Here is a 25,136-nt window from a genome sequence, read left to right on the forward strand (position 1 = left end):
TTCTAAGCTTCTGGACCACTTTTTGTTAGGATTCTTATCCTAACTGATTTCAGTTCATTGTTTCTGGTCTGCCCCTTTCCTCAACTACATTCACCCCCATTCCTAACACGGTGCCTATCACAGAGGAGGCATGAGGGGGCATAAGAGAAGGTGTAACCCTGTGTTTGGTGAAGCAAGGCAGGGGATGATGAAGGGTAAAGCAAGGTGAGGGGCAGGGAGAGAATGGAAGGAAAGGGTGAGAAGGGGGCAGATGAACGATCGCATGGCCCCTGAACGGCCACCCAGACCCGTTCTCCTGGACAGAAGTTAATGGCTCTGGGGTCCCTAAGCCCTGCTTGGCTTTCCAAACAGGATGGTGCTGCAGAGAGCACTAGGGCTCCTAAGGTTCTCCTCCTAACCCCTTTGCCATGCCTCTGCTAGTTCCCTCTGATGTCCCCAACCTCTAACTTCTGGATCCCCCTCCAGATCTCATCCCTCTCCATAGACTATTTCGTTCAGTTCCACAGCTTTCTGTACCACCTGCACATCCATGACTCCTGAGTCTTCCCTTGTGAACTCCAGATTTGTATGTAGAAGTGTCCACCAGGACATCTGACAGTGGACGCAACTAGGCCCTCAGGTTTTCCACAGCCTTTCCCATCTGAGGAGGGAGCAAAGGGAGAGTGGGGGCAGGGGGACCCATCCTTCCAACTGCTCTAACCGAAACCCTTGAAGCCATTCTTCAGTCCTGCATTCCTCTGGCACCCCACATCCTACCCAGCAGCAAATCCTTTCCTCTCTGCCTTCAAAACCGTTCTAGAAACTACCACCCTGGTTTAAGCCCTGTCATCACTGTATTATTAAACTAGCTTTTCAACAGATCTCCTGCCTTTTTAGCCCTTGCGTTGGTCTCCTCATAGCAAAGTGATCCTTTGAAACCATAAGTCGGATCATGTCATGTCCCTACCCAAAACCTTCCCTGGGGCCCCATGGCATTCAGAGTAAAAACTGAAGTCCTCACGTTGGCTCTGAGACCCTATGTGACTTGTATCCCTTCCCCACTGCCCTGACCTACATCCACCCCTCTGGCCTCAGCCAGTTGGCTACAAGCACACCTGCCTCCTCATGACTCGTCAAGTACGCACAGTCTCAACCCTTGCTCTTCTGTGCCCAGGGTAGGCCTGTGACTCGTTCCTTCATTCCCTTCAGGCCTCTGCTCAATGCCACCTTCTTAAGGAGGGCTCAAAAAACCTCTGTGTGAAATAACATCCCCACCCTAACCTCCAGTAAGCCCTACCCACCTTAGCTTCATTTCTTTTCCCCGTAACACTTGTATCCGCCTAACATGTCATGTATTTGTCTATTGATTTCTCACCCAACCTCACCATTGTAACATTGCCTGGCTTGTAGTAAGGGCTTGAAAAACATTTGTCAAATGAATGGCTGGGCTTCGGAGTCCGAGAGACCTTGGTTAGTATCTCAGCTCTTCCACGTGCCAGCCCTGGGTCCTGCAGCCAATTACATATCCTTGCTGGGCCACGGTTTTATCATGTGTGAAATGGGGAAATCATTGTACTTACTGCATAGGATTGTAATAAAGACTGAGTGAGTTAATACATAGTTGTTAAAATAGCACCTGGCACGTAAAGCACTCACTAAAGGTAGCTGTCATTGTGCATTATTGTTGTTACTACAATCATCATTATTATTTATTCATAGGATGAGACACACAGTCCCAGCCCAGGGCCCCACCCCAGCCCCCCAGACTCTTCTTTCCAGCCAGAGGTGGAGCGGGTGATTCAGGTGGTGGCAGACTGCCCTGTGACTCAGCCCTGAGCCTCAGCCACACCGGGGTCCCCTGGCATAGGCTGCCTTGGCCAGAGGGCTCTTGGGTTGAATCATCAGGACCATGGTTCCAGCTGGGGGATACCTTGGCTGTGGAGTTTGGCTGGTAGAGCTTGCCCTCCCTGGGTCCTTCCAGGAAGAGACTGGCCATCTGCCCCACTGTGCTCTCAGGAACTGTACTTTGCCAGCCCAAGTCCATCTGTCAGTACAACTTGAAAAAGAGCCAGACAACGATAAGTGGGGAAAGGAAAAGGTAGGAAAAGAGAAAAGTCGCTTCAATCCTTTGCCATTAAGCAGGGCAGGGCAGTGTCATGAACAGATCATGGGGTTCTGAACTCAGCAGGCCTGGATGTGAGTGTCCATCCTTCCACTTACAAGCTGGGGGGTCCTGGACAAGTCGTTCACTTCTCTGAGCCTCATCTGTAAGAGGGGGAGGACAACATCTCCCTCTCAAGGTTACTGGGGGGCGGGGGCGGGGGTGGTATACAGTGGACACATGCAGTCTTCAAGTTCTAAATCCTTCACGAACTTTTCAGGAACTTTTGTAAAAGGAGAGGAGGAGTTCCTTGTGTCTCCATCATCTTCCTCCTAACTCCCTGATCCCCCATGTCCCCCCAGGAAGGGGAGGGGACGATCTAATGTGTCCTTCCTCCTTCCCTTCCTTCTTCCCTTTATTGAACACCTGCTGCATGCCAGGTGCTGTGCCAGGTATAGAAGTCATGAGCTAGAACAAGAGGCAGACAGTATATAAATGAGCAGATGATAGCTGATTATAAACTGTATTCAGTACAAGGCAGGAGAACAGGCTGTTAAAAAGGAAACCAGCATGGTGGAGCTCTCAGAGAAGATGGAGGTGGCACCATTTAAACAGGGGCTTGAGGAATGGCAGCAAGCCAGCCTTGCGAGAGGAACACACGGAAAGAACCTTCCCGGGAGGGAGAACAGCATATGCAAAAGCCCAAAGGCAGGTCGTGTTTAGGAGGTGCCAGGAGACCCTGTGTTGGAGCGTCACGGGCCAGTGAGAGTAACAGATGAGGCTAGAAAAGGGGCCAGGAGAACATGGGTGCCCCCTCTGACTTTCCCTTCTCTCAGGGACTGCACCTCATTAGTGCCTATTTCCACTGTCTCAAAACAGTCGCCTCGTACATTTTTTCTAGCTTTATATGTTTTTACAGAGACAGGGCTTGTGTGGCTACATCATGGCCAGAAGCCCTTAGGGTTGTTTTTCCAGAGCAAATGACATAATATATGTAAGCTGTGTAGTACCGTTCCTGGCACATAGTTAGTGCTCATTAAAAAATAGGTAAGGTTTCTCGAAAGACTGAGCGATACAATATGGAGATAAATAAAGCCCGATAACAATATCACTGTGAACTGTTATTTTGCCATTTAAAAAAGAAGACAAGAGGCACCGGGGTGGCTCAGTCAGTTGAACATCTGAATCTTGATTTGGGCTCATGTCCTGACCCCAGGGTCGTGGGATCAAGTCCTGTGTGGGGCTCTGTGCTGAGCATGGAGCCTGCTTGGGATTTTCTCTCTCTCTCCCTCTGCCCTCTCCCCAGCTTGCTCTCTCTCTCTCTCTCTCTTTCTCTCTCCCCCTCTCTATACATACATGCATACATACATAAAATAAAGGAGACAAAACTTCTAATTTAAACCCAAAAGAAGATAAAACTTTGAACTTAAACTCATCCTTCTCCCCATGATCATTACAAAGAAAGTTGGGTGGGTATCCAGCCCCTCATCTGGGAAACCTTTCCTGCCCCCCTCACCCCAGAAGGTACCCGGGTCCCTCAGCTACACGCCCAGGGCAGCCCTCTGTTGAACTGTCCGTGTATCTGTCTCTTCCACGGACAATGAGTTCCTCAATGACAGGGACTAGGCCTTAATTATCTGTTTAATATGGCCCTTGGATGACATTTTATTTTATATCAGGTATGTTTAAGGACTATTCTAAATAACAAGCTTACTCTAAACCACCTTTGCACTAAGAACATGGGCCTTTTGAGCCAACATACCATCTTAAAAAGTGTAGTACCCTTTTAATTTTCCTAAAGCGTGGACTGGGTTGAAGTATAGATTGGTTCATTGGATATTTCCACCCCCATTGGTTTCTCAGACCTCCATTTTCCATGAGAAACAGGCACGCTTTCGCCAGGGATATTGCACCAGAGATTTGTGTTATTTACTGCTGGGGAGAATGCCAAAAGTAGTAACATAGGTCCACAGATCCCAAACCCTGCATTCAGACGCCCTGGGGCAGCACGGTATATTTTGAATTTTCAAGGGAACAGCAATTCTCGACATTTGTCAGACATCATGCAAATTACTAGCCGAGGTAGTTCGCAATTTCAACATCAGATTACAACATGTTCTGTTCAGTGACATCACGTCTTTGCAAAGCTGGGTTTTTGGTGGTGGTTGTGCTAAAAAAGCAAGTACCATGTGAACATCAGTGTGGAACAGGAAATGACGGTAATGGTGTCCGATCCAATTCCAAGGTTTGAGGATTTGGGCATACGACATGTGTGCCCAACAAGCACACATGTCGTATTAATAAGTAATTGTAGTTATTTTAAAGGAAGTAAAAACATTATGTGTGTTTTTTTCGAACCATTACCAAGTTGTTAGGAAATAAGTACTTAGTAAGCTATTTATCTCTAAGTACTTAATAATTAAAAGTGCTTGGTATTTCTTTTGGCCTAGGAAGGTCGTGAAATAGTTCCTAAGATGGAAGCCATGAACCCAGAAAGTCTGGGAACTTCTCCATTAGGTTATAGCAACTCTTACCTACCTCTTTTGAGCTTTCAGTGCCTACCTCGGGAATTAATTCTGAGCTAACCTGTAAGCATGGCCTGACATTAGCGATACACGCACAGAACCTATACTTAATCCTGCCTTGAGAGTCCAGGAGCTGCAAGACTGGTAAAAATTTACTGGGAGGGAAAACAGAGATTCAGCCCGTCCCTCTTCACCCCATCTAACTAGTTTCTTAATGAGTGAACGCCAGTCTGGAATGAGCTGGATGTATGCCTTCCTGTTATAAACACAGAAAAACAAGCATCCATTTGTGCGCCAGGTTATAGTTTATTATCTTAAGCTAGGAGTGGTCTGAATGTCCAGCTGGCCCTGCTAGCTGATCATCGCCAAAAAGAGAGACCACAGAGCAAGTGTTCTGAAGCTACAGTTATTACTTCTGGTAGCTTTCCTTCCAACTTTTAGCTTATTCATAAATGACCTGGTTCTGTAGATTGCCTCATGTAGTTATTTATCTTTGTTTGAAGAAAACAAGCTGGTCTGGGCCATCATACCAGGAAGAAGCATATTCCACACCGGGCCTCCTATGGGAACTCAATGGAGATGGATCTGGCCGGGGTGAGCCCCTGGTCACATTTGCCTGAAATGTTTTCTAGGCTATTGAAATAGGGCAGTAGACTTCAGTCGCTCATGTGTCTCGGGTCGATTCCAGACCATTTTCTGGGAAGGGTCATGACCCCATTGTTTGTGTTCATCTGTATAGGGAGATGGAATTGCCCCTGTTCAAAGCATGAAACCCTATTAGCTCTCAGCTTCCACAAGAAGATGTTAAGGCCCAATTATCTGTTGTTTGTGAGTCTCTTTTCAATAAGTACCATCAGCCTCAGGGCTATTGCACTTGCTTTTTCCTGCTGCCTAGACTCCCTTCACTCAGCTGTTACCATGACAGGCCCTTCCTTTGCTCTTTCAGCAAACATTTGTTGAGTTCCTACTGTGTGCCAAGCACTATACTGGTTGTCAAGGGTACAAGAGGGAATGATAATAATCATAAGAGCTTAACATGTATTGAATGCTTGTGAGGGACCAAGCATTCTTCCAAATCATTTACATGGGGTATCTTACTTAATGCACAACAACAATCCAATCATGTTCAATAGCAATCTGGCGAGTGATCCACATTTGAGGTGGAGTGACTACTTTACACCAACAAGTTATCCAACATTTTGCTGATAAGGAAAGTGAGACACAGACGGGCTAAGTTACTTCCCCAAAGTCACACAGATAATAGATGATGAAGCTGGGATTTGAGCTTGCATTTTTTATATATATATATAAGGAAATTTGTTTTATTTTTTTTTATTTTTATTTTTTTGATTTTTTGAGAGAGAGAGAAGCTTAAGCAGGCTTCACGCCCAGCGTAGAGCCCGACGCAGGGCTCGATCCCACAACCATGAGATCATGACCTAAGCTGAAATCAAGAGTTGGTTGTTCAACCGACTCAGCCACCCAGGCATCCCAGAGTTTGCATTCTTGAACACTGTTATATTGTCTCTCTAGCCAGACACAGAAGGTCCCTGGTCTTGTTAGTTTACATCTTTTGCAGAGGGGAGAAACAATAAGCACATTAGCAGATAAGTAATTTCAGATAGTCAAAGATGGTAAGAAAAGAAGTAATAGTAATAAACCCGGGTAATTTGGTAGAGACTTCCTAGAGTGGGCAAGGAAGGGGGCCGCTTTATGTCAGAGAGTTGGAAAAGCCTCCACTAAGGGGTCATCTGGACTGAGACCTGAAGAGGCAGGCCATTAGAAGGTATTCAGGAAAAGTGTTCCAAGAGGAGGGAACAGCAAGGACAGAGGCAGTGAGGCAGGGACAAGTTTGGCTGGGTGCAAAAGAGAAATAAGCAGGACCCAGATCATATAGTGTCATGCTTTGCAACCTGGTCTGCACACAACTGCCTGGGGAGCTTCCAGAAATACTGATGCCTTGGCCTACACCCAGAGATGCTAAAGCAATCGATCTGAGGTTTGGCTTGGGCAAGAGGAATTTTAAAAGAAGATGATTACAGTGGCCCAATGAGATATGATGGTGGCTTGGACCAGGGTGGTGACATTGGAGGTGGCAGTATCTCCTCTCTAGCCAGTGCTCCCTCCATGCAGGATTTTAAATGGCTCAGGGCTGGCCTCTCTCCCACACAGCTCACCTGTGGTTAACAGGAAGCACTCATTTTCCTAGCCTGGATACAGCATCGTCTGGGATGCTCAGCCACAGGTGGCCTGGGAGGGCATCAGCTCCAGCGCACCAGCCCTGTCTTGCTGCTAAGACACATACAGGCTTGCTGAGCGTCCCACTGCTGCTCTTACCAGACATATCAGGGGGAGTAGTAGGCTGACACAGCTTTCTCCAAGGAAATCATCACCTCACAATCTTGACTCTCTACCCACCCAACCTTGTTATATCAGTGTGTGTAAGTCTACCCTATTGTTGGCCACAGAGGTCTCTGTCCCAGCTTACTTTGGAAGGTGGCACCTTTGTCTCTTCTTGCTTCAGCTGTAACTGAAACAGTGCATTTGTCCAGAGAGACAGAAGCAATAAGTGTATATAGGTAGACAAAGAGGTTTATTTTAAGGAATTTGCTCACACGATTGTGGGGGATCAGGTAAGTCCAAACTCTGCAGAGTAAACTGGTAGGCTGAAGACGCTGAGTTTTGATCTATTCAGGCCTTCAGCTGATCGGATGAAGCCCACTCAGATTATGGAGGGCAATCTGCTTACCTCAAAAGCCCAGCGATTTAAATGTAAATCTCCACATAGTATTCCATTGTGTATATCAACCATATGTTTTCACTCTTATGTGGATCCTGAGAAACTTAACAGAAGACCATGGGGGAGGGAAAGGGAAAAAAAAAAAAAGGTTAGAGAGGGAGGCAGCCAAAACATAAGAGACTCTTAAAAATTGAGAACAAACTGAGGGTTGATGGGGGTGGGAGAGAGGGGAGGGTGGGTGATGGGTATTGAGGAGTGCACCTGTTGGGATGAGCACTGGGTGTTGTATGGAAACCGATTTGACAATAAATTTCATATTAAAAATAAATAAATAAATAAATAAATAGATAGATAGATAGATAGATAAATAGATAAATAAATAAATGTAAATCTCAACCAAAAGCCCCTCGCAGAAACATCCGGAATAATATTTGACCAAATATCTGAGCACCATGGCCCAGCCAACTTGACACATAAAATTAACCATCACAGACAAGAAGAGACTCATCTTACAGCCTCGTACACTATTCTATGCGTAGAATATTTCCAGAAGAGTACAAAGAGATCTTTTCACCAGGGGGCTTGGGATTTAGAGTAAAAGACATACTTATTTTTTCCCAGATTTCATTTTTACATCTTTGACTTTTATTTATTTATTTAATTTATTTATTTATTTATTTATTTTGCTGTGTGTGTATATATGTACTAGTTTTTCAAATAAAAATAAACTATAAAAAAGGGATCAAACTGATCATTGGATTGCACTTATTGGCCATCTACACAACTGCTTTCTTCAAACCACACTTTAAGATGACATAAGCACATGAGCCTCCACTAAGGGGGATCATAAGAAACAGCAAATATCAAGAGAGCGCTGTTGACGTTTGTTACACATCACAGCGCCCCCTATAGGAGGGCCCCAGGAGATTTCACCTGGACTTTAATTCCAAGAATGGCTGTAATTCTCTCAGGCACCTGGTTTCCTCTTAGGGAGACTGAATTGAGTAACTGACCAAAGTTTCCTACAATGAACACAACCAAAGGGGGTCACACACCCCTAGCCAGGTATTACCATATGGCTTGTAACCTCATTTGAAGCACAATTTTATGTTCTCACTTTTTGTCTTTCTCTTTTAGTCCTGCTTTTTTTTTTTAAAACACTTCATTGCAGAAATTTTCAAATACACATAACAGAAGAGAAAATGGTAGACTGTATCCCCCCTGTACCAATCACCCAACTTCAACCATTATTCACTAATGGTCAGTTAGGTTTTACATACCTCTCCACACATCCTCGCAAATGCCACTCGATACCTTTTCATTATTTTAAAATGAGATATAATTCTCATTCTATAAAATTCATCCTTCTAAAGTGTACGATTCAGTGGTGTTGAAGTATATTCACAAGGTGGAACCATCACCATCATAGTTCTAAGAAGTGTTTATCAGCCCATATCCAGCAGAAGTCATTCCTCATTCTCCCTTCTCAGCTCCTGGCAACCACACATCTACTTTCTGTCTCTATGGATCACCCGATTTTTTTTTTTTTCCATCCGAATTCAAGTTTTATTTTATTTTATTTTTTTTCCCAGTCAGCTTTATTTTTTTTTCAATATATGAAATTTATTGTCAAATTTGTTTCCATACAACACCCAGTGCTCATCCCAAAAGGTGCCCTCCTCAATACCCATCACCCACCCTCCCCTCTCTCCCACCCCCATCAACCCTCAGTTTGTTCTCAGTTTTTAAGAGTCTCTTATGCTTTTCACCAGATTATTTTAAAGCAAATCTCAGATATCACATAACTTCACCTATAAATATTTTAGTATGTGTTTCCAACACATAAGGACTCCTTTTTTTTTCCCCTTTAACAAAGACAAATACCACTAGGATACAAAAAAATTAGTAATAATTCTTTAATATCATCTAATACATAGTCAGTGTTCAACAGTTCCCTGTTAACTGATTTATTCTCATTGTATCCAAACAAGGCCTTCATACGTGATGTGGTTGGTATGACAGAAGTCTCTTTTGATCTGTAACAGTTCCTTTTCCTGTGGTTGGTTTGTCACTTATTTATAAGGAGGAGGGGGGAGCTCTTTTCTCTGTAGAATTTTCTACAGTCTGAATTTGGCCAATTATAGATCCATGGTGTTCTCTTATTGTCTGTGTGTCCTATAAACTGGTGGTTGAATATAGAGACTTGATCTGATTCAGGGTCTGGGTTTTGACAAGAATATAGCTGGTAGTGGGTGTGTCTCTTCCCTATCTGTAGACACAGTCATGTCTGTCTTTTGAGATTTAAGACTGATCTGTGAGTTCAGGTATTGTCTGCCTGATCCACACATTAGGAAGTTCCCCATCAGCCTTTCCCAAAGGTCTTGCCTTGATCAATGTTGCCTAGATCCATTATTGCATTAGGGAGATCATTGCAGAAGGATGATGTCCTAGTTCTGCATTAATTAGCTAGAATTGATCTGAAAAAGACTTTTCCTCATCAATTTGGGTGATTATACAGGAGATAGATCTTGTAGCTGGATGAATAATTATGTAAATAACTATATAAAAAAGTATTTATTGATGGTTCAATGTCAACAAAGAATCACAATGATTATTTAATTAAAGAGAATGATCTTTTATTGAGTACCTACTAGGTGCCGGACACTATGCTTCGTAGGTCCTTTGACATTCATACTTTCATTGAAAAATCATAATCCGAGGCACCTGGGCAACTCAGTCAGCTAAGCATCCAACCTCAGCTCAGTTCATGATCTCACGGTTCATCAGTTCGAGCCCCGTGTCAGGTTCTGTGCTGACAGCTCAGAACCTGGAGCCTGCTTTGGATTCTGTGTCTCCCCCTCTCTCTGTCCCTCCCTGCTTGCACTCTGTGTCTCTCTCTCAAAAAATAAATGAACACTTAAATAATTATTTTTTAAAAATAATAATAAATCATAATAATCCTGCAAGGTAGTTGTTATCACATTTAACAGATAAGGAAACGAAAGCTCAGAGAAGTGACTTAAATAAGATCAAACAGCTGGATCTAGGTGTGGGAAGGGTGCACCAAAAACATGAATGGAGCTGAGAGGGATAGTTAGCAGGTTCGATGACAGAGTAAATATTAGAAGGTGACGGGATCGATGAAAACATGAGAGCCTTACATTTACAGCGGAAAATATAAAGTCCTGCTCTGGGACTAAATCCACTCAAGTACACGCTCAGAGAGATGTGAATGATCAGGATCTTGTGTTTTAAAATGACCTGAAGACATTAGCTTAGAGCAAGCCCCATATGGATCTTAGAAAAACTAACATTGTATGAAGGTACATTAATAGGAGCAAGTAATGAATAGGTTCAAAGCTCCATTTGGATAAAAATCATAAATCTCTTTTTCCCTATTGTACCCCCAGCCTCCAGCATAGTATCTGGAAAAACAGTCAGTAATGATCTGGATATAATGGGCATTCCACACATATCTGTAAACACTTAGATGTATTTATTCAATCATTAACTGAATCTATCGGGTGCTTATTGTTCCCTAAGTGCTGTTATAGGTGCTTGAAATCCAGCAGTGCTCTTGCAAGGCTTACATCCTAGTAGAACAGTAGGGAAGAGAGACAACAAACAAATAAATAGATAATGGTGTGAAGTGTGGTGGAAGCACCATGGACAAAAATTAAGCAGGGTATGATGGATGACAAGTACTGGGTGGGAGGAGTCACCCCACATCTGGTGGTCAGGGAAGATAGCTCTGCACAGGTAATGTGCAGCAGAGACCTGAATGTGAGGGTGTGAGCCATGCAAACAAGGCACAGCAGGTGCAAAGGCACTGAGGCAGGACTATGCCAGATCTATTCCACACAGAGGGAGGTACAGTCTTAACCAGTCTCGGCTGGTGATTCTGGGCACCACGTAGTTTAAGACATTGTCAAATGAGAGCATTTCAAGGTAGTAAAAGGCTCTGGAACCTGCTCACATGAAGGTGAGTTAAAGAAGAGTGACTTCGGCATACCTGACTGGCTCTCCTCAAGTGCATGAAGAGCAGACACAAGGCTGAGGGCTGAGAATTACCCTGTGTAATCAATAACTGGGACCATTCATTCACTCTGGCTGTAATATACCGTAGAACAAGTTCCCCCTTGCTCAGTAATGAGCTCCCTGTTATTGGAGGTGTTCAAGCAAATGCAGACAATCTACCAAAGATGGAGAAAATGACTGGCCCATCTTAGGCTGGAATAGGAGACCTCTGAGGTTAAGCCTGTCAAGGAGATTCAGAACTCCTTGACCCCTCTCTCCAGTTTCCCTCCCTTTCCACCCTCTCTGTTTCCATGCTCCCACTTTGCTCACCCTCAGGATGAAGCAAATGCATACACACAAACACACAACAGCAGGTAGAGCAGTGTAGGAGAGAGAGAGCAAAGACCAGGAAGGCAGAGAAAAAGGGAAAGAAGAGAAAAGACAGGGAAGGGAGAGGAGGGGAGTGGGAGGTGGGGACGTGGGTGTGAGGCTTCAGAGTCAGGGAGTCCATGGTGACCCCACTGCAGGTTCCCAGAGCAGCAAATGGGTAATCTTGAATCACAGCTCATTTAGGACTTCCTGTTTTCAGCTTGTCTCTGTGAATATTTGGAGGGGTTTCCAGCTAGTAAATAAAGCAGAGTGCCAAGACTCCCTCCCCAGGCCAACAACCATTTCACCATCCCTGTGGCTGCCCGTCCTCAATTCCCTCTGACCCCGCCTAGCCTCTTGCCTGAGGACCATGCCAGAGTCCCCTCCAGCACCCACCCACCCGGCTCCAGGCCCCCTGCCCACTTCTCCTGAGGTTCTGACTCAGTCAGGTTCTCATGACAGAAGGACAAACCTCAGAGAGTGCAGGATCCAGGCCGAGCATTTACAGAAAAATTCACCTTGAAAAAGACACGTGTTCCTGAGACACATTTTCTTGGCCTTTTCCCAAACTCCCACATCCTTCCTTCCATTCTCCTGCCCTCTCCCAAGTTACAAGTGGATCTTTATCCAGCCTTCTTAAATGTGATCCCACAAACATGTTTGGCACATCTGTAACGTGCCAGGCACCTGTGTTATGACTGGGAGGGAGACACATCGTCTGTCCTTCAGAAGCCGACAGTGTGATGGGAGGCAGACATGGGTGGAGCCAGGGGTAGAGCTGAGCTTTTTTGGGGCCCAGACATCACACAATTCGGAGGCCCTCTGTTAGGAAAAGACCATAAAATGGCGAGGCACATCAGGTCGGGGCTTGTCCTTGGGTGTTAGAAGAGCCCATATACAAGAAACCTGAGTTATATCCTCACTCCTGGAGAGGGGAGGATGGGCATCCCCCACCCCGAAACACTCAAAAAGGAGCACAAAAAGAGGTTGGGCTGACCACTAATTAATTAGCTAATTAATTAATTAATTAATTAAACCCTTATGTCTACACTGTCTCTCTTTGTGCTCTTTTGTCTATCCTGTGAATAAATGAATGCATGCTTGAAGCATTCAGCAAATATGTACTTAGGGCTCCTGTAATAATTGGGACAAAGTTCAGCTGTGTAACAAAGACCTAAGGTGGCCTCAATAATCCAGGACTTTCTCACACAGTGGTCTGGGCAAGAGCAGCCCAGGGTTCCTGTGGAGCTTCCCTGGTTTTAAGGACCCAGGCTCCTTCCATCTTGTTGATCATTCGCTCCTGAGCTGTTGCTTTTCAGCCACAAGGTCATAGATGGTCCACACTCCAGCCAGCAGGAAGAGGAAAAGCCCTGCCCTTCCCTTTAATGATAGGCCTGGAAGTTCGGACCCCACTTCTGCTCACAGAAGCAGAAAACATGATCACATGGGCACACACAGGCGCCAGGGAGATGGGGAAGTGTGATATTTATTCTGTGAGAGGTCATATGCCCCCAGGTTGGGTGCTTCATGACTGTAGAAAAGAAGGGACATTGTGGACAGCTAGAAGTCTACGAGACACTCTGCAGTGTATGCTGTGCTGTCTAGGAAACCGAGGAGCAGAAGAAGTTCTGGTCCTTTCCAGAGCCACCCATTGATAGAACTGAATTAAACAAGCTGTCTCCCACCCATTGTTTTATGTTGGTAACTTTAATTCTTTCTACCGGATCACAAATGTTGTCTGAAGAGGAAACACTCTGATCCTTAAAGGGGAAGTTGGAGGAAGAGGAGGCAATAAAGTGAAGAAGTTGGTGGGAAAAAAGAGAACCAGAAGAGAGTAGTGGGGTAGAAACTGAGTTTCAAAAAGCTCAGCAATTTCGAATGTCATGGAATGCCCAACGGGATGCCAGTCAAAAGAACGCTATTGGATTTGCCAGTGAGGAGGTGACAGGTGACCTTTGCCAAATCAGTTTCAGCGGAATGGTAGGGAATGAAATCTGAAGACGGTGGGTTTAGGGGTGAGTGGGAAACGTGGAGGGACACACCGAGGACAGTGAGGCCCCAGGGTATTGAAAAGCAGGAACAATTCGAAGAGAATCTATGATTCCCATGATCATGTTGACCCAAAGGATAAAGCATCAACAGAGAGCCAAAGATAAAGAAGATAAGGCAGGAATGTAGTGTGACTGCCTCAGCAAACACCAACATAGCAGCGACTTAAACAAGATTAAAATCTACTTTTTCATGTAAGAGTCTGAGCATGCTCAGTCAAGGGCAGATTTGGGGACTCCATGGTGTTGGGAATCCAGGTTCCATCCACCTTATTACTCAGCCATCTTCAACATGCAGCTTCCATCCTGGGGTCTGAGATGCCAGGTAGAAGAAGGAAAAGAGAAAGGGGAGATTCCCTTTGTCATAAAGGCAGCACTCAGAGGTTGCTCACAGCAACTACCACTAGCGTGTTCATTGACCAGACTCTGAGACTTGGCCATATCTACCTGTGAGGGAGACTGGAACAAAGCTGTCTTTAGCTGAGAGACTAGATACCCAGATGAGCTTAAGGGTCCTCCTGCTGCAGGAGGAGGGGCCAGTGAGCAGTCAGTCTAGGAAGACCTAGAACAAAGGACAGGTTCAGCCAGGGTTGGGAGGCGGCACACGGCCACCTGGAGGAAGAAGCAGAAAGCTGGTGAGCTTGGAAAGGAATAGAAAATAGGGAACTCTTGCTTGGCCACTTTTATCTTCTCTGCAAAGTGGGACTCAGAGTCATGGCTGCGAGGCTGGGACCCTCTGAGAGCCAAAAAAAGGGAAGGTGCACCAAGCCTCACTCCCCGTCATTATTTCCCATCTGTGGGGGTGCAACAGGAGGTATGCACCTGCAGATACCCTGAAGATGGTTTGAAGAACAGTTGTGCTCTTGGAGTCCCGAGCTTCCTTCCCAGCTCTGTGCTTAGCTGCCATATGGCCTTAGACAAGGCAAGAGATATGTTTCTGTATCTGTTAAATGACCATACTAATGCCCATGCTGCCCACCTCGCAACCCTATTCTGTGTCCCAGGAGAGAACTGTGAAGCTGTTTTGTAAGTTGTGGGCTGTAGGTGGGCATTGTCCTGGAGGGATGGAGTTGTCAGGGCACGGGTTGAGCCTTAAGGAGAGACCGTAGGGACAGAACAGCACCCCCACAAGCTTCCTAGCACTTGGCCAACCCCCACCAGGGAATTTGGGCTCCCCCTGCCTCTGGCCCAACATCAGAACCCTCTGCTGTCCAGGCGGAAGTGACATGGGAGGGGGCAGCCCTCCCAGCTGTTCATAGCCAGTTGCAGTCAGCCTCTGTTCTGTCTTGAGAGCACAAAGAGCCTTGGCTTGGTCCCCTGCATTTGGCCTTGGAAGTTCTCCTGGGATCTCTCCTTGACCCCAGGGCCCAAATTCGTGTTCCTGGCCTCAGCTAAGTAAACAGTGCGAGTTTCTCTCCCAGGCCTTAGGCCAAGCACAACTAACCTTGTCCAGTGTATACACACGCATGCACACATGCACACACACTGCTTGCACACACGAGCACCACATACAACACACATCTTACACATGCAAACACACCAAATACACCACAAACACTGCACCTGTGTGCCACACACATGTCCCCCACACGCTACATGCATGTCTCCCACAAACTACACATACATACAACCCACATGCACACACCCAGCACATACATACCATGTGCACATATACATACAGTCCCTTTTTCCTAACTGGTCTCTATCCCATGTCACATTCAACCCTCCATTTAACCCACTATATAACTACTTGAGGGATTTTTCTAAAATACAGTGAGGCTACTTTCTTGTTTCAACTCCTCCAATTCTTCCAGTGGTTTTCCAGACCCTTCAGCCTCTTACCAAAGTGGCTGAAGTCCCCCAAGCCCTGCTTCCTGACAACCCACTTCAGCCATCCCTCACCATCCTGCCCTGTCGGCCAGTCTGAACCACTTGCCCATTCCTGCTCCCCAGTGGCTCCCCTGCCTCTGCTTTGCCCGCCCTCTCTATCCTCCAGAGAAATGCCCCTCCTGAAACATGTATTTATTCTTTCAAACTCTGTTCAGAGCTCACCTGTTCTATAAAGAATCTCCTGACCAGCCAGATGGAATGTCCCCTTCCTCCTCTACATTCTAGTGGAATGACTAGTTTCCCATGTCTGTCTCTTCTGCTAGGCAGGTGGCTTTCTCAAGGTCACTATATACGGAACCCTGGGTCTTGGCGTTGGGTAGGTGCTCCATGAACGCTGGGCAGGTGGCACTCACCCCCTCATCTTCCCACACAGATCAAAGTAGAAAACCAGCATGACTACCAGGACATCACCAGCATGGTGGCAATGGCCAAAACCTATGCCACCACTGAGGCCTTCATTGACTCGAAGTACGACATCCGCATCCAGAAAATTGGATCCAACTACAAGGCTTACATGTGAGTTCCTGGGTGGGGGCTAGGGGGCTGGGAGGAAGGGTGGGAGGAGAGTGTAGGAGGAACAGTGATTAGAGATACATGTTCAGGCCAGTCTCCTCCATCCCAGGGCAGAGACCCTTCAGCACATCGTTATTCTCCCTTTATGTCTCCTTACTGCCTTCCTCTCTGGTCAGTACAGCTAAGCATCCCAGGGTAGACATCTGTCTACCCAAAAAGAGCTGTTTCTCCCAGAGCAAGTCAGACATGTGGCGTGTTTGAGGGAACTTTGAGTATGTATGGGATGTAAGCCATAGGAGACCAAGCTGAAAGAGAAACCTGGGGACAAATCAAGGAGGGTCTTGAATGCCGTGCTGAGGGCTTGGGGCTTTTGTTCTATTCTCTTCTGAGCAGAGAAGTGGCATCATCTGACCTGTATTTATAAAAAGATGGTTCTGGAGCCATGGGCCGCAAAGGGGTTCTCTGGAACTAATAAGACTAATTAGGAGATTACACCAGATCTCTCCAGCTGCAGGCAACAATAACCACATCTGACTAACCTGAGGGAGTTTTTCAAAGGGATTTTATTAGAAAACCATGAATGATCAGAAACTCTAAAAAGAAAACCACGAAACTATCAATTTCAGAAAGATAAGGATCCAGGGCAGCTCCAGGAATCTGGGTGTCCAGAAGCAACAGGCAATCTTCATGGCACCCCCACTGGGACATGAATCTGCCCGAATCATTTTCAGTGCTTAACTCAAGGTTGTGATTCCATGGAAACAGTGCTGATTAATCCAACTTAGGTCACATGCTTACTGATTAGAGAAAGGCAGAAAACCAGTATGGAGAGTCCCACCAAGATGAATGCCATTTGGGTGGGGTCATTCCCCCAGGGGAAACTGAGGTGCCATGACAAAGGAAGGAGGAATGGATGCCAGAAAATCCAGCACACGTTCGCCCCAGGGGTAGTGCTGGCAAAGGATGACTCACACTGGAGCTGCTGTGGTCATGAGTCCTTGAATAGGTGGGAGGTCTTATCTGCTCCAAGGCCTTTCTGGGTCTCACTTTGGAATGTGGTTGTTGGTTCTGCTTAAAATGACAAGACCCCAGAGAGCCAACCAGTGCCGGGTTGCCAAGCATTAATGGAGCGCTGACTGTGTGCATGGCTCCATATGTGAGGACGGCAATGGCTAGCCATGGACAGTTGGAAATCTCTCTGTATGCTGCTATACAGTGGAGCTTGTGCTCTAGGCCAGGGTCAGCAAACCACAGCCCACAGGCTAAATCCAGCTGCCACCTGTTTCTGTAAATAAAGTTTTATTGACCACAGCCAGACACATCCATTTATGTATTACCAAGGGTTGCTCTGGCACTACCTGGGTTGCCTAGACTAGGGGTCAGCAAACTTTCTGTGTGAAGGGGCCGGATGTTAATTTTAGGTTTTGTGGGCTGCACAAGATGCTGGCAGTTGACCTGGTAAAGAAAGATTCCCAGAGAAGGGATGGAGCCCGTTCTCCAGGAATTCTTTTGCTCTTTCTTCCACCCATGAGCCAGGCCAGACCCGTCACTGCTCTCAGATCCCTCGGGGTGATAAGATCGGCTCTTCCCTGCCCCCTCTGAGTTGGGGAACGTTCCAGTGCAGCAGTCCAGGGCATTCCTGAGGCCTGCAACCAATCCGTCATGATATCACTTCCCTCCTCTCCTCATTGTTCGCATTTCCACTTGACATTGACGACACCTTGTCCCAGTTTCTCTTCTTGAAGATTAGCTCATTGCCGCATTCTTTATGCTGAGCCTTTCTGCCCTGGCAGCTCCAATTTGTCATTAGTTATGGCTTTTCCTGGACCCTGGGTTGGCCCCAGTCCGAGGGAGGGGGTTCATGTCAGACCTCAGCATACAGCATCCTCTCCGCTCCCAACCTCCTTTCTGGCCCACTTCCTGCCCTGCACACAGGCCTTTGCCTTGTTGCTACTGGGCTGTCATTGTTTCCAAGGCCTCTCAGCAGACAGAGCTAGGAAATATACATGTGTCCCTTAACCCCTGTATGCTCACGTATCTGTAATTATTTCTATATATAACCAGCTCTATCTAAAGCTAGAGAGAGTTCATATCGATGTGTCTGACTCTCATCTAGTACCACATGAATCATCTCAGCCTTTCCAGATTGCTTATCTAGAACTTCCCAACCAAACAGGGAAATACCTGGCTCCTACCATCTGCCGTCTATTTACTTATTTGTTTGATCCCAATACAATTGCAGAACCATTAACTTGGAGCCCCGTGGGAAAGAGCTTCATCCAGTGCAGTACAGTGTTCATGTATGGCTCCTTTTATATCTAGTCATACAGCCTCCACTCACAACCAAGGTTACTTGGAGCCGCACCTTACCACCCACCCCCACTCTCTTCAGCAAGGGAGTCAACATCATACATTTGGAATATAGGTAGATTCTCCTGTCGAAGTCTACATTCTGTCCTACATTCCAGCAGGTGCATCACATTTGGACCAACTGACTCTTTTCCCCTAGCCTGTGATGGGTTCCACACATGGAGAGTCATGGTGCAGAGCACGGAGTTTCTCATATATGGTTTGGTGGCTTCTGTCACTAAGTGGGAATGATAATAATAGTAAGTCTTCCTCATGAGGTTTTGTAAGCCTGAAATAAGTTAGTGCTTATAGAGACCTTAGACCCATGTCTCAAACATAGAAAGCACTCATTGAATAGCAACTCTCCCTATCATTATTTTCTTGGAAGGAGAGCAATCTGGCTTGTGTTTCTGCTCCTTCTGGCATTGCAGTGCCTTCTTCTTGTGTCTCTGCTTACTAAAAAACAATAGTAGCACCCACTGTACTAAGATATTTATGGGAATATTTCCTTTAGCCCACACAATATATTGGGATGGAGATCACTCTCATTTAAAGACTCAGAGATATGCATGGTTATGCAGCTAGAAAATTCTGGAACCAAGATTCAAACTTGCATCTGTCTGACCCACGTCAGTTCTTACCTTCTCTTACCACCATACAGATCCCACTATACCAACCCTACCATCCTCCAAGGCACATTCCGTGGTTACCTTCTGGGGTCACATTGGGGTCTGGTTTCTCCTTTGCTTTCCCAGGGCTCCCCGTTCACTCCTCAGGTACGCTGCTAACCTTACCACACCTCCACTCTGGTTTCAAACTAGTCCACCCTTCCAGGTAGAGACCAGCCTTAGGATGGGGTCATCTCTGCACACTGAGCCTAGTCCAGTATCCAGGACATAGGGTGGCCCAATGAGTGTTTGCCAAATTGAATTGAATCAAGATGGGCTGAACTGAACTGGCATAAAGCTTATCGATGTCACTGCACCCCTTAGCAATTCTAGCTCCTGTTGGCCATTATAAATTCTCAGCATCTGTTGTCTTCAGATGCATTTTATTTTCTCTTTTAGAAGGGTATATTTGTGTAGCAATTCCTCCTCCCAGTTCACCCTTTCACTTTAACCACATGCCTTCCCTTGGCCACAAAACAGAAAACTTCACCTCTGCTACCTTGCTTGCACCCATTTAGGCTTTACTGAGTCCAGATCAGCCCCTGGAGATCATTTGTCTCGATTCTTCCCCAATATACACAGTTCCTCGCCCAGCAGTTAGTTACTGGGTACCTACTACATGCCGGGTCCCGCTGGACACTGGGGGGAAAGGAGATGAGTCAAATATGTCCCTGCCCTCAGGGAAGATTGGACATGAAAGCAGTCATTCCAAGTGAGATAAGTATTACTAAACATTGGTATAGGCATGTCTACTCTTGTCAGGGAGGTGGATAGTTGGGAAGCCACATACCACGAAACGTGAAGGATGAGTAGGTTTTAGGGAGGCAAAAATGGAGACAAAGACTGGATCAGGCAAAGGGAAGAATATGAGTAAAAGCCTTGACAGGAGAAATCTGTGGCATTGGAGCACTGCAAGGGAGGTCAGCTGTTGCTAGAGCAGAAAAGGCAAACGAGGGGCGCTTGGGTGGCTCAGTTGTTTGGGCATCCAACTCTTGATTTTGGCTCGGGTCATGATCTCATGGTTCCTGGGTTTGAGCCCCATGTCTCATCAGGCTCCACGCTGCCAGCACAGAGCCTGCTTGGGATTCTCTCTCTCCCTCTCTGTCTCTTCCCAACTCACACGCACATATGCACACTATCTCTCTCTTTCTTTGTCAAAATAAATAAATAAAGTTAAAAGAAGAAGAAGAAGAAGAAGAAGAAAAGGCAAACAAATAGAGACGGTGTTGAGGCCAGGAAGCCTTCCTGCCCTTCACTATGAAAAAGTGATCACTTTTCTCCATGGATCATTTTTCCTACATTTTGGAGCCCTCAAGAAATTCCAGGATCACTAATGGCTCTACTACCCTAGTTCTCCTTTACAAAACCAAGAGGCCAAGGTTTGGGAGATTTCATTTGATGGTGTAGGCATTTTTGAAACTTAACTCTTAGATATCAGAAGTGGCTTAGAAGAAGACAAATAAAGTCCAACAAGTAAAGAAAACAACAGCATAAAGGAAAATTTTAAAAAGGCAAATAAAGCTGGGGACAAGATGTGTACCTAATAATACATGCCATCATGTGAGCCACATATATGAATCGGTGCCTCCTAACAGCCAAAACAAAGATGGAAAGCAGAGCAGTGACAGGTGTCCTAATGCCCTCAGTGTTATTTTTCTGCTACAGGAGAACCTCCATCTCTGGAAACTGGAAGGCCAACACAGGTTCTGCCATGCTGGAGCAGGTGGCCATGACAGAGAGGTAAGAGACGAAGGAGGTATAATAAGGCGACGCACCAGCCACAGCAGGAGGTGGGTGAGGGATACAACAGGAAGTCTGTAAGGAATGCCACCTCACCCTCTGGCCAGTGCCTTGCCATGCACAGAGCACTTTCCTGGGCACAACAGCCCTTTATTGCACAACAAGCTGCAGGGTAGATGTTTTATAATCCCACTTTACAGATGGAAGAAGACAGTTCAGAGAGGGAAAGTGACTTGTCCAGAGTCACAGAACTCATCAATGACAGAGCTGAGATGTCTTAACCCCAAGTCCAAGGGTCTTTCCAGCCCTGCCCAGCTACTGCAGAGATAGCAGGGAGTCCTCACCAGTTCCCTCCGTGCTCTCACAGGTACATGAAAGCATCCTTATTAGGACACCAGAGCTACTGGAATGTCCACTCTTCTCTCTGACTTATCTCCATCTCAGTGTCAGGAGGGAGAGGGTATTTCCAGTGAATCATGAATGTGGTATGTGCACTCCGGCTGAAGGTCCCTCAGGTCTTTCTGCCTGTAAACACTGCTGGGAGCTCCCTTCAGCTGAGGAGGGGCCAGTCCCCTACGACCAGGGCCAGCAGCACACACACGTTCTTTCCTGCAAGCCAGCTGACCTGTGTGTAGGCATGCAATGAGAGTGGATAGAGTCAGCTTTGGGGTCAGAAAGATCCATTGAATGAACACTTATTGAGTGCCTACTGCATGCCATGTTGTGCCAAGCACTGAGGAGGCCAAGATGAAAAGTTCCAGCCCTTCCCTTTAGAGACTGTGTGACCTTGGCAAGTGTCAGAACACAAACATCATTTGTCAGAGACAAAGGGGGATTTGTTGACTTGTGGCAATGAAAATTCCAGAGGTGCAGCACTAGGTAAGACTTTAAAGCTCATTCTACACACCTCAGTTCAGCTTTGTTCTATGTTGGCTTCATTCTGGACAGTACACTCATTTGGTGGCCCATAGTGGCTCCAGGCTCCCATCCTGAGTGTCAAGTCCCACAGGACAAAACTCCTCTTTCTCAGACATTTCAACCAAAAACTGAAATTGAGCTTTATTCACTGATTGGCCTGCCTTGAGTCACATGACCATCCCTGAACCAATCCCTATGGCCCAGAAAACAACACCACTGTGATTCAATAGGCCTCTGTCTCCTCTCTGCCCCCTGGAGATTAGGGTGGGATCAGGTGGCTATAGCAGGAATGACTGAGGGAGACAGGAAGGGGTATGATGCCAAGGAACATCAGGAAGGATAGGAGAGAAAATGAATGTTATGCAGACTAAAACAACAGTGCCGGCTCCCCAATCAAGGTAGAGACAGAGTGTGGTATGTCAGGGTGGAAGCGAGCTTTAGGTGCTTGCAGAGGGAGCACAGAGAAGGGGCACCCAATGCAAGAAGGGGTGAGATCAGGGAAGGCTTCCTGAAAGAGGTGGAACCACAATCCCCTGTAAAGAATGAGTAGGAATTAGGAGGCTTTCCTTCACTTCTCTGTCAGTTATCCATTGAGCACCAACTGGGAGCATTATTGAGCTAGGCCCTGGGAAAATGGTGGCAGACAGATGGACATGGTCCCTGCCCTCGTGGAACTTATGGTTCTGGAGCTCTAAGAAGCAGCAGGATGTGAACAAAAGTGAGTGGTCCTGTCCCTGCCAACTTATGTTCCCTAGGGTAAGTTAACTAACCTCTGTGAACTTCTGCAACTGTTCAGTGGAGGTAATAAGCCAGAGTGCTGAATGGGAGGGGGTTGTTCTGTGCCTAACACAGAAGTGGCCCATGGCAGCCCCAGGTGGCAGTTGCGGCCTTCAATCTTGGAACCCACCTGTACCAACTAGTCTCAGGGAAGGGGAGAGTGCGCTCATTACCTTGCACAACTGAATCATCTGGTCTGAGGCAATCATTTCCTTCCCCCAATGAGCATTCATGGGGCATCATGGTCCTTTTCTCCGTGACCTTTCCAGATCGTGAGCCCAGCCTTTCGCCATGCCTCATGAGCTGCTCACAGATCACCCCAGAAGGCCACCATATCCCTAACTGCACAGTTCCAAGCCACTTGAGCTATTCCTTCAAGAGCCTACAATAGGCATGAGTCCACTTAAGCCTGAATTCACTTTACCTTCTGTAAAGCCATGGGCAGTACTCCCAGAACCTGGGACAGAACTCCCCAATCCCACCTCCACAGGGGAAAATCTCTGGGGGCCCATAAATTTCCCCTGGCCCTCTTTCCACCTGGCCTATTTGCCAGGTAGCCTGACTCCTTGGCAAAACCAATAATATGGCTTGGTTGGTGCTAGTCCCACCTGGCTGGAGGGGACTATGGAGCCATGTTCTCCAGGCTGTCCCACACTGCTCCACCCTTGAAGTCCCTTCCTTGAACCTGGGAAGGTGGAGAGTGGGGAGAGCTGTGCCCCATGGGATGCAGCCAGTAGCTATTCCAGAAATTCATCATTTGAAAACAGCCTCTAGAAACCAGTCTTCTACAGACGGGTCTTGGTCCAGACTTCCATCTTCCTTTGAGAAGACACCTGATTTAGGAGTGTGTCTTAGGGCACAGGTCTTCCTAAACTGGAGTTAGCCATTGGTGCCAGATACAGGAACCCTGGTCAGAGAGCCCGGGGAGCTCTTAGAGCTCTGAGGACCAAAGGTTATTCTCAAATTGGGGCTGCACATGAGAATCACAGGAGAAATTTTAAAAACGTACAGAGATTATGCTAACGTAGGGCAGGGCCCCCAAATCCGAATGTTTACTCTGTGTTTGTGTGCTCAACTCTCCTGGCGACTGATGCACAACTAGAATCATACCTAGACCTTCCCATTTTTCAGATAGGGAAACTGAGGTTTCAAGAGGAAGAGGCTGACCCAAAACTATTGAGGAAATTAATAGCAAGACCCCAGGTCACTGGTATCCCATGCTGAGGGAGAACAGGCTGCAATGTGTCCCAAGGGAGAGGAAGGGTGGCTTGCTTGGACTGTGAAATCAGACAGACTCTAGGTTTGGAAGCCAGTACAGTGGCTGATTAACCTCTCTGAGCCTCAGTTTCCTTATCAGTAAGAATGGGCTAAAGCTTCCTGACACAGTTGTGTTTGGGGTTAGAGGGAGAAAGAAGGGTCAACCCCCGCAGAAGGCCTGTAGGGGCTCAATAGCCATGAGTTTCCATCCTTCCTTTTCTTTCTGTGATCTCACATGCTCCTTGCTACAGCTGGATGCAAAAACTGAGAGCTAGGAGCCGGGAGATCCGTGCAATCCTGGCTCTATTACTGTCTTGCTGTGTGGCCTGGCCAAGCCACTCTCCCTCTCTGGGCCTCCATGGGCATTGGCGGTTAAGATGAGAGAGTTGGTTCTAAGAGCGCTTCAGCCATGATCTCTCCTCATTCCAGGCCTTTTGGCTCAGAGACACAAATAGATCTCAGAGCAGGAGTGCCCCGTGTGACCCTGGAGGGTGAGGAGAGAAGCAAGAACATTGATACAAAGTCCCCTGTGACTCCCAAATCCAGCCACCACAAGGGAAGCCAAGTGCAAGCCCGGGGAAGACTTCTCCAGATACAACCATCCCCTTGTTGCAGGGTCAAAGTCCAGCGTTGAGATCTTTCCCCTGCAAAGCAAACTGGCCTTGCAGCCATCAAGTGGCTGGAAAGGGAACAAAAGCACTGGGTCCGGAGGGCCAGGCCCCAGCCGCGAGAGCAGCCTGCCAGGCTCCCCTGTCTGCCCGCCCCAGGATCCGGGGAGAATGCACCCTTTGTCCCCCCTAGGCTCTCATCTAGCATGGTAGCCGGGGCTTGGAGGGCGGCCTGGGAGGGATTGCTGAGCCCTTCAAGCAGTGTTCCCAAGGGAAAAGGGCTGCAGGAGTAGCTGGGTGTCCAGGATGGCTCCGGATGGAGACCGGGTAAGCTCTCCACTACTGGGGAGCCAGCAAGGTCCTGGGGTGGGGGCAAGGAGCAGGTCTCTGAGATCTCCCCCACCCCTCATTCCTTCTTACCCTCATTCTTCCTCTCTCTTGCTTCCTGTCTCCCTTTGTATTCTCTCTCCCTTTCTCTGTCCCTTTCTCTGTCCATCTATGTCTCTGCTTTTTTTGTATACCCATTCTGTCTCTCCCACTGCCTCTCTGTCTCCCTCTGTGTCTCTGCCTTTGTCTCTCTTACTGCATCACTGTCTCTTGTTATTTCTGACCATCTCTCTCCATCTCTGAATGGATA

General features: G+C 46.9%; 1 protein-coding gene across 2 annotated transcripts in view; it reads left to right on the plus strand.

Annotated features, from left to right (window-relative positions):
- Positions 1-25,136, plus strand: part of SYN3 (synapsin III) — a 467,188-nt gene that overhangs the window by 421,622 nt on the left and 20,430 nt on the right. For both annotated transcript variants that reach the window (XM_025926829.2, XM_086712422.1), the window contains exons 8-9: positions 16,043-16,185; positions 20,865-20,939. In XM_025926829.2, coding sequence (XP_025782614.1) covers positions 16,043-16,185; positions 20,865-20,939 — 218 coding nt within the window. The remainder of the gene's footprint in view (positions 1-16,042; positions 16,186-20,864; positions 20,940-25,136) is intronic.

This window comes from Puma concolor, chromosome B4 (genome assembly GCF_028749965.1).
Source record: "Puma concolor isolate L17-30 chromosome B4, mPumCon1.1.hap2, whole genome shotgun sequence".
NCBI lineage: Eukaryota > Metazoa > Chordata > Mammalia > Carnivora > Felidae > Puma > Puma concolor.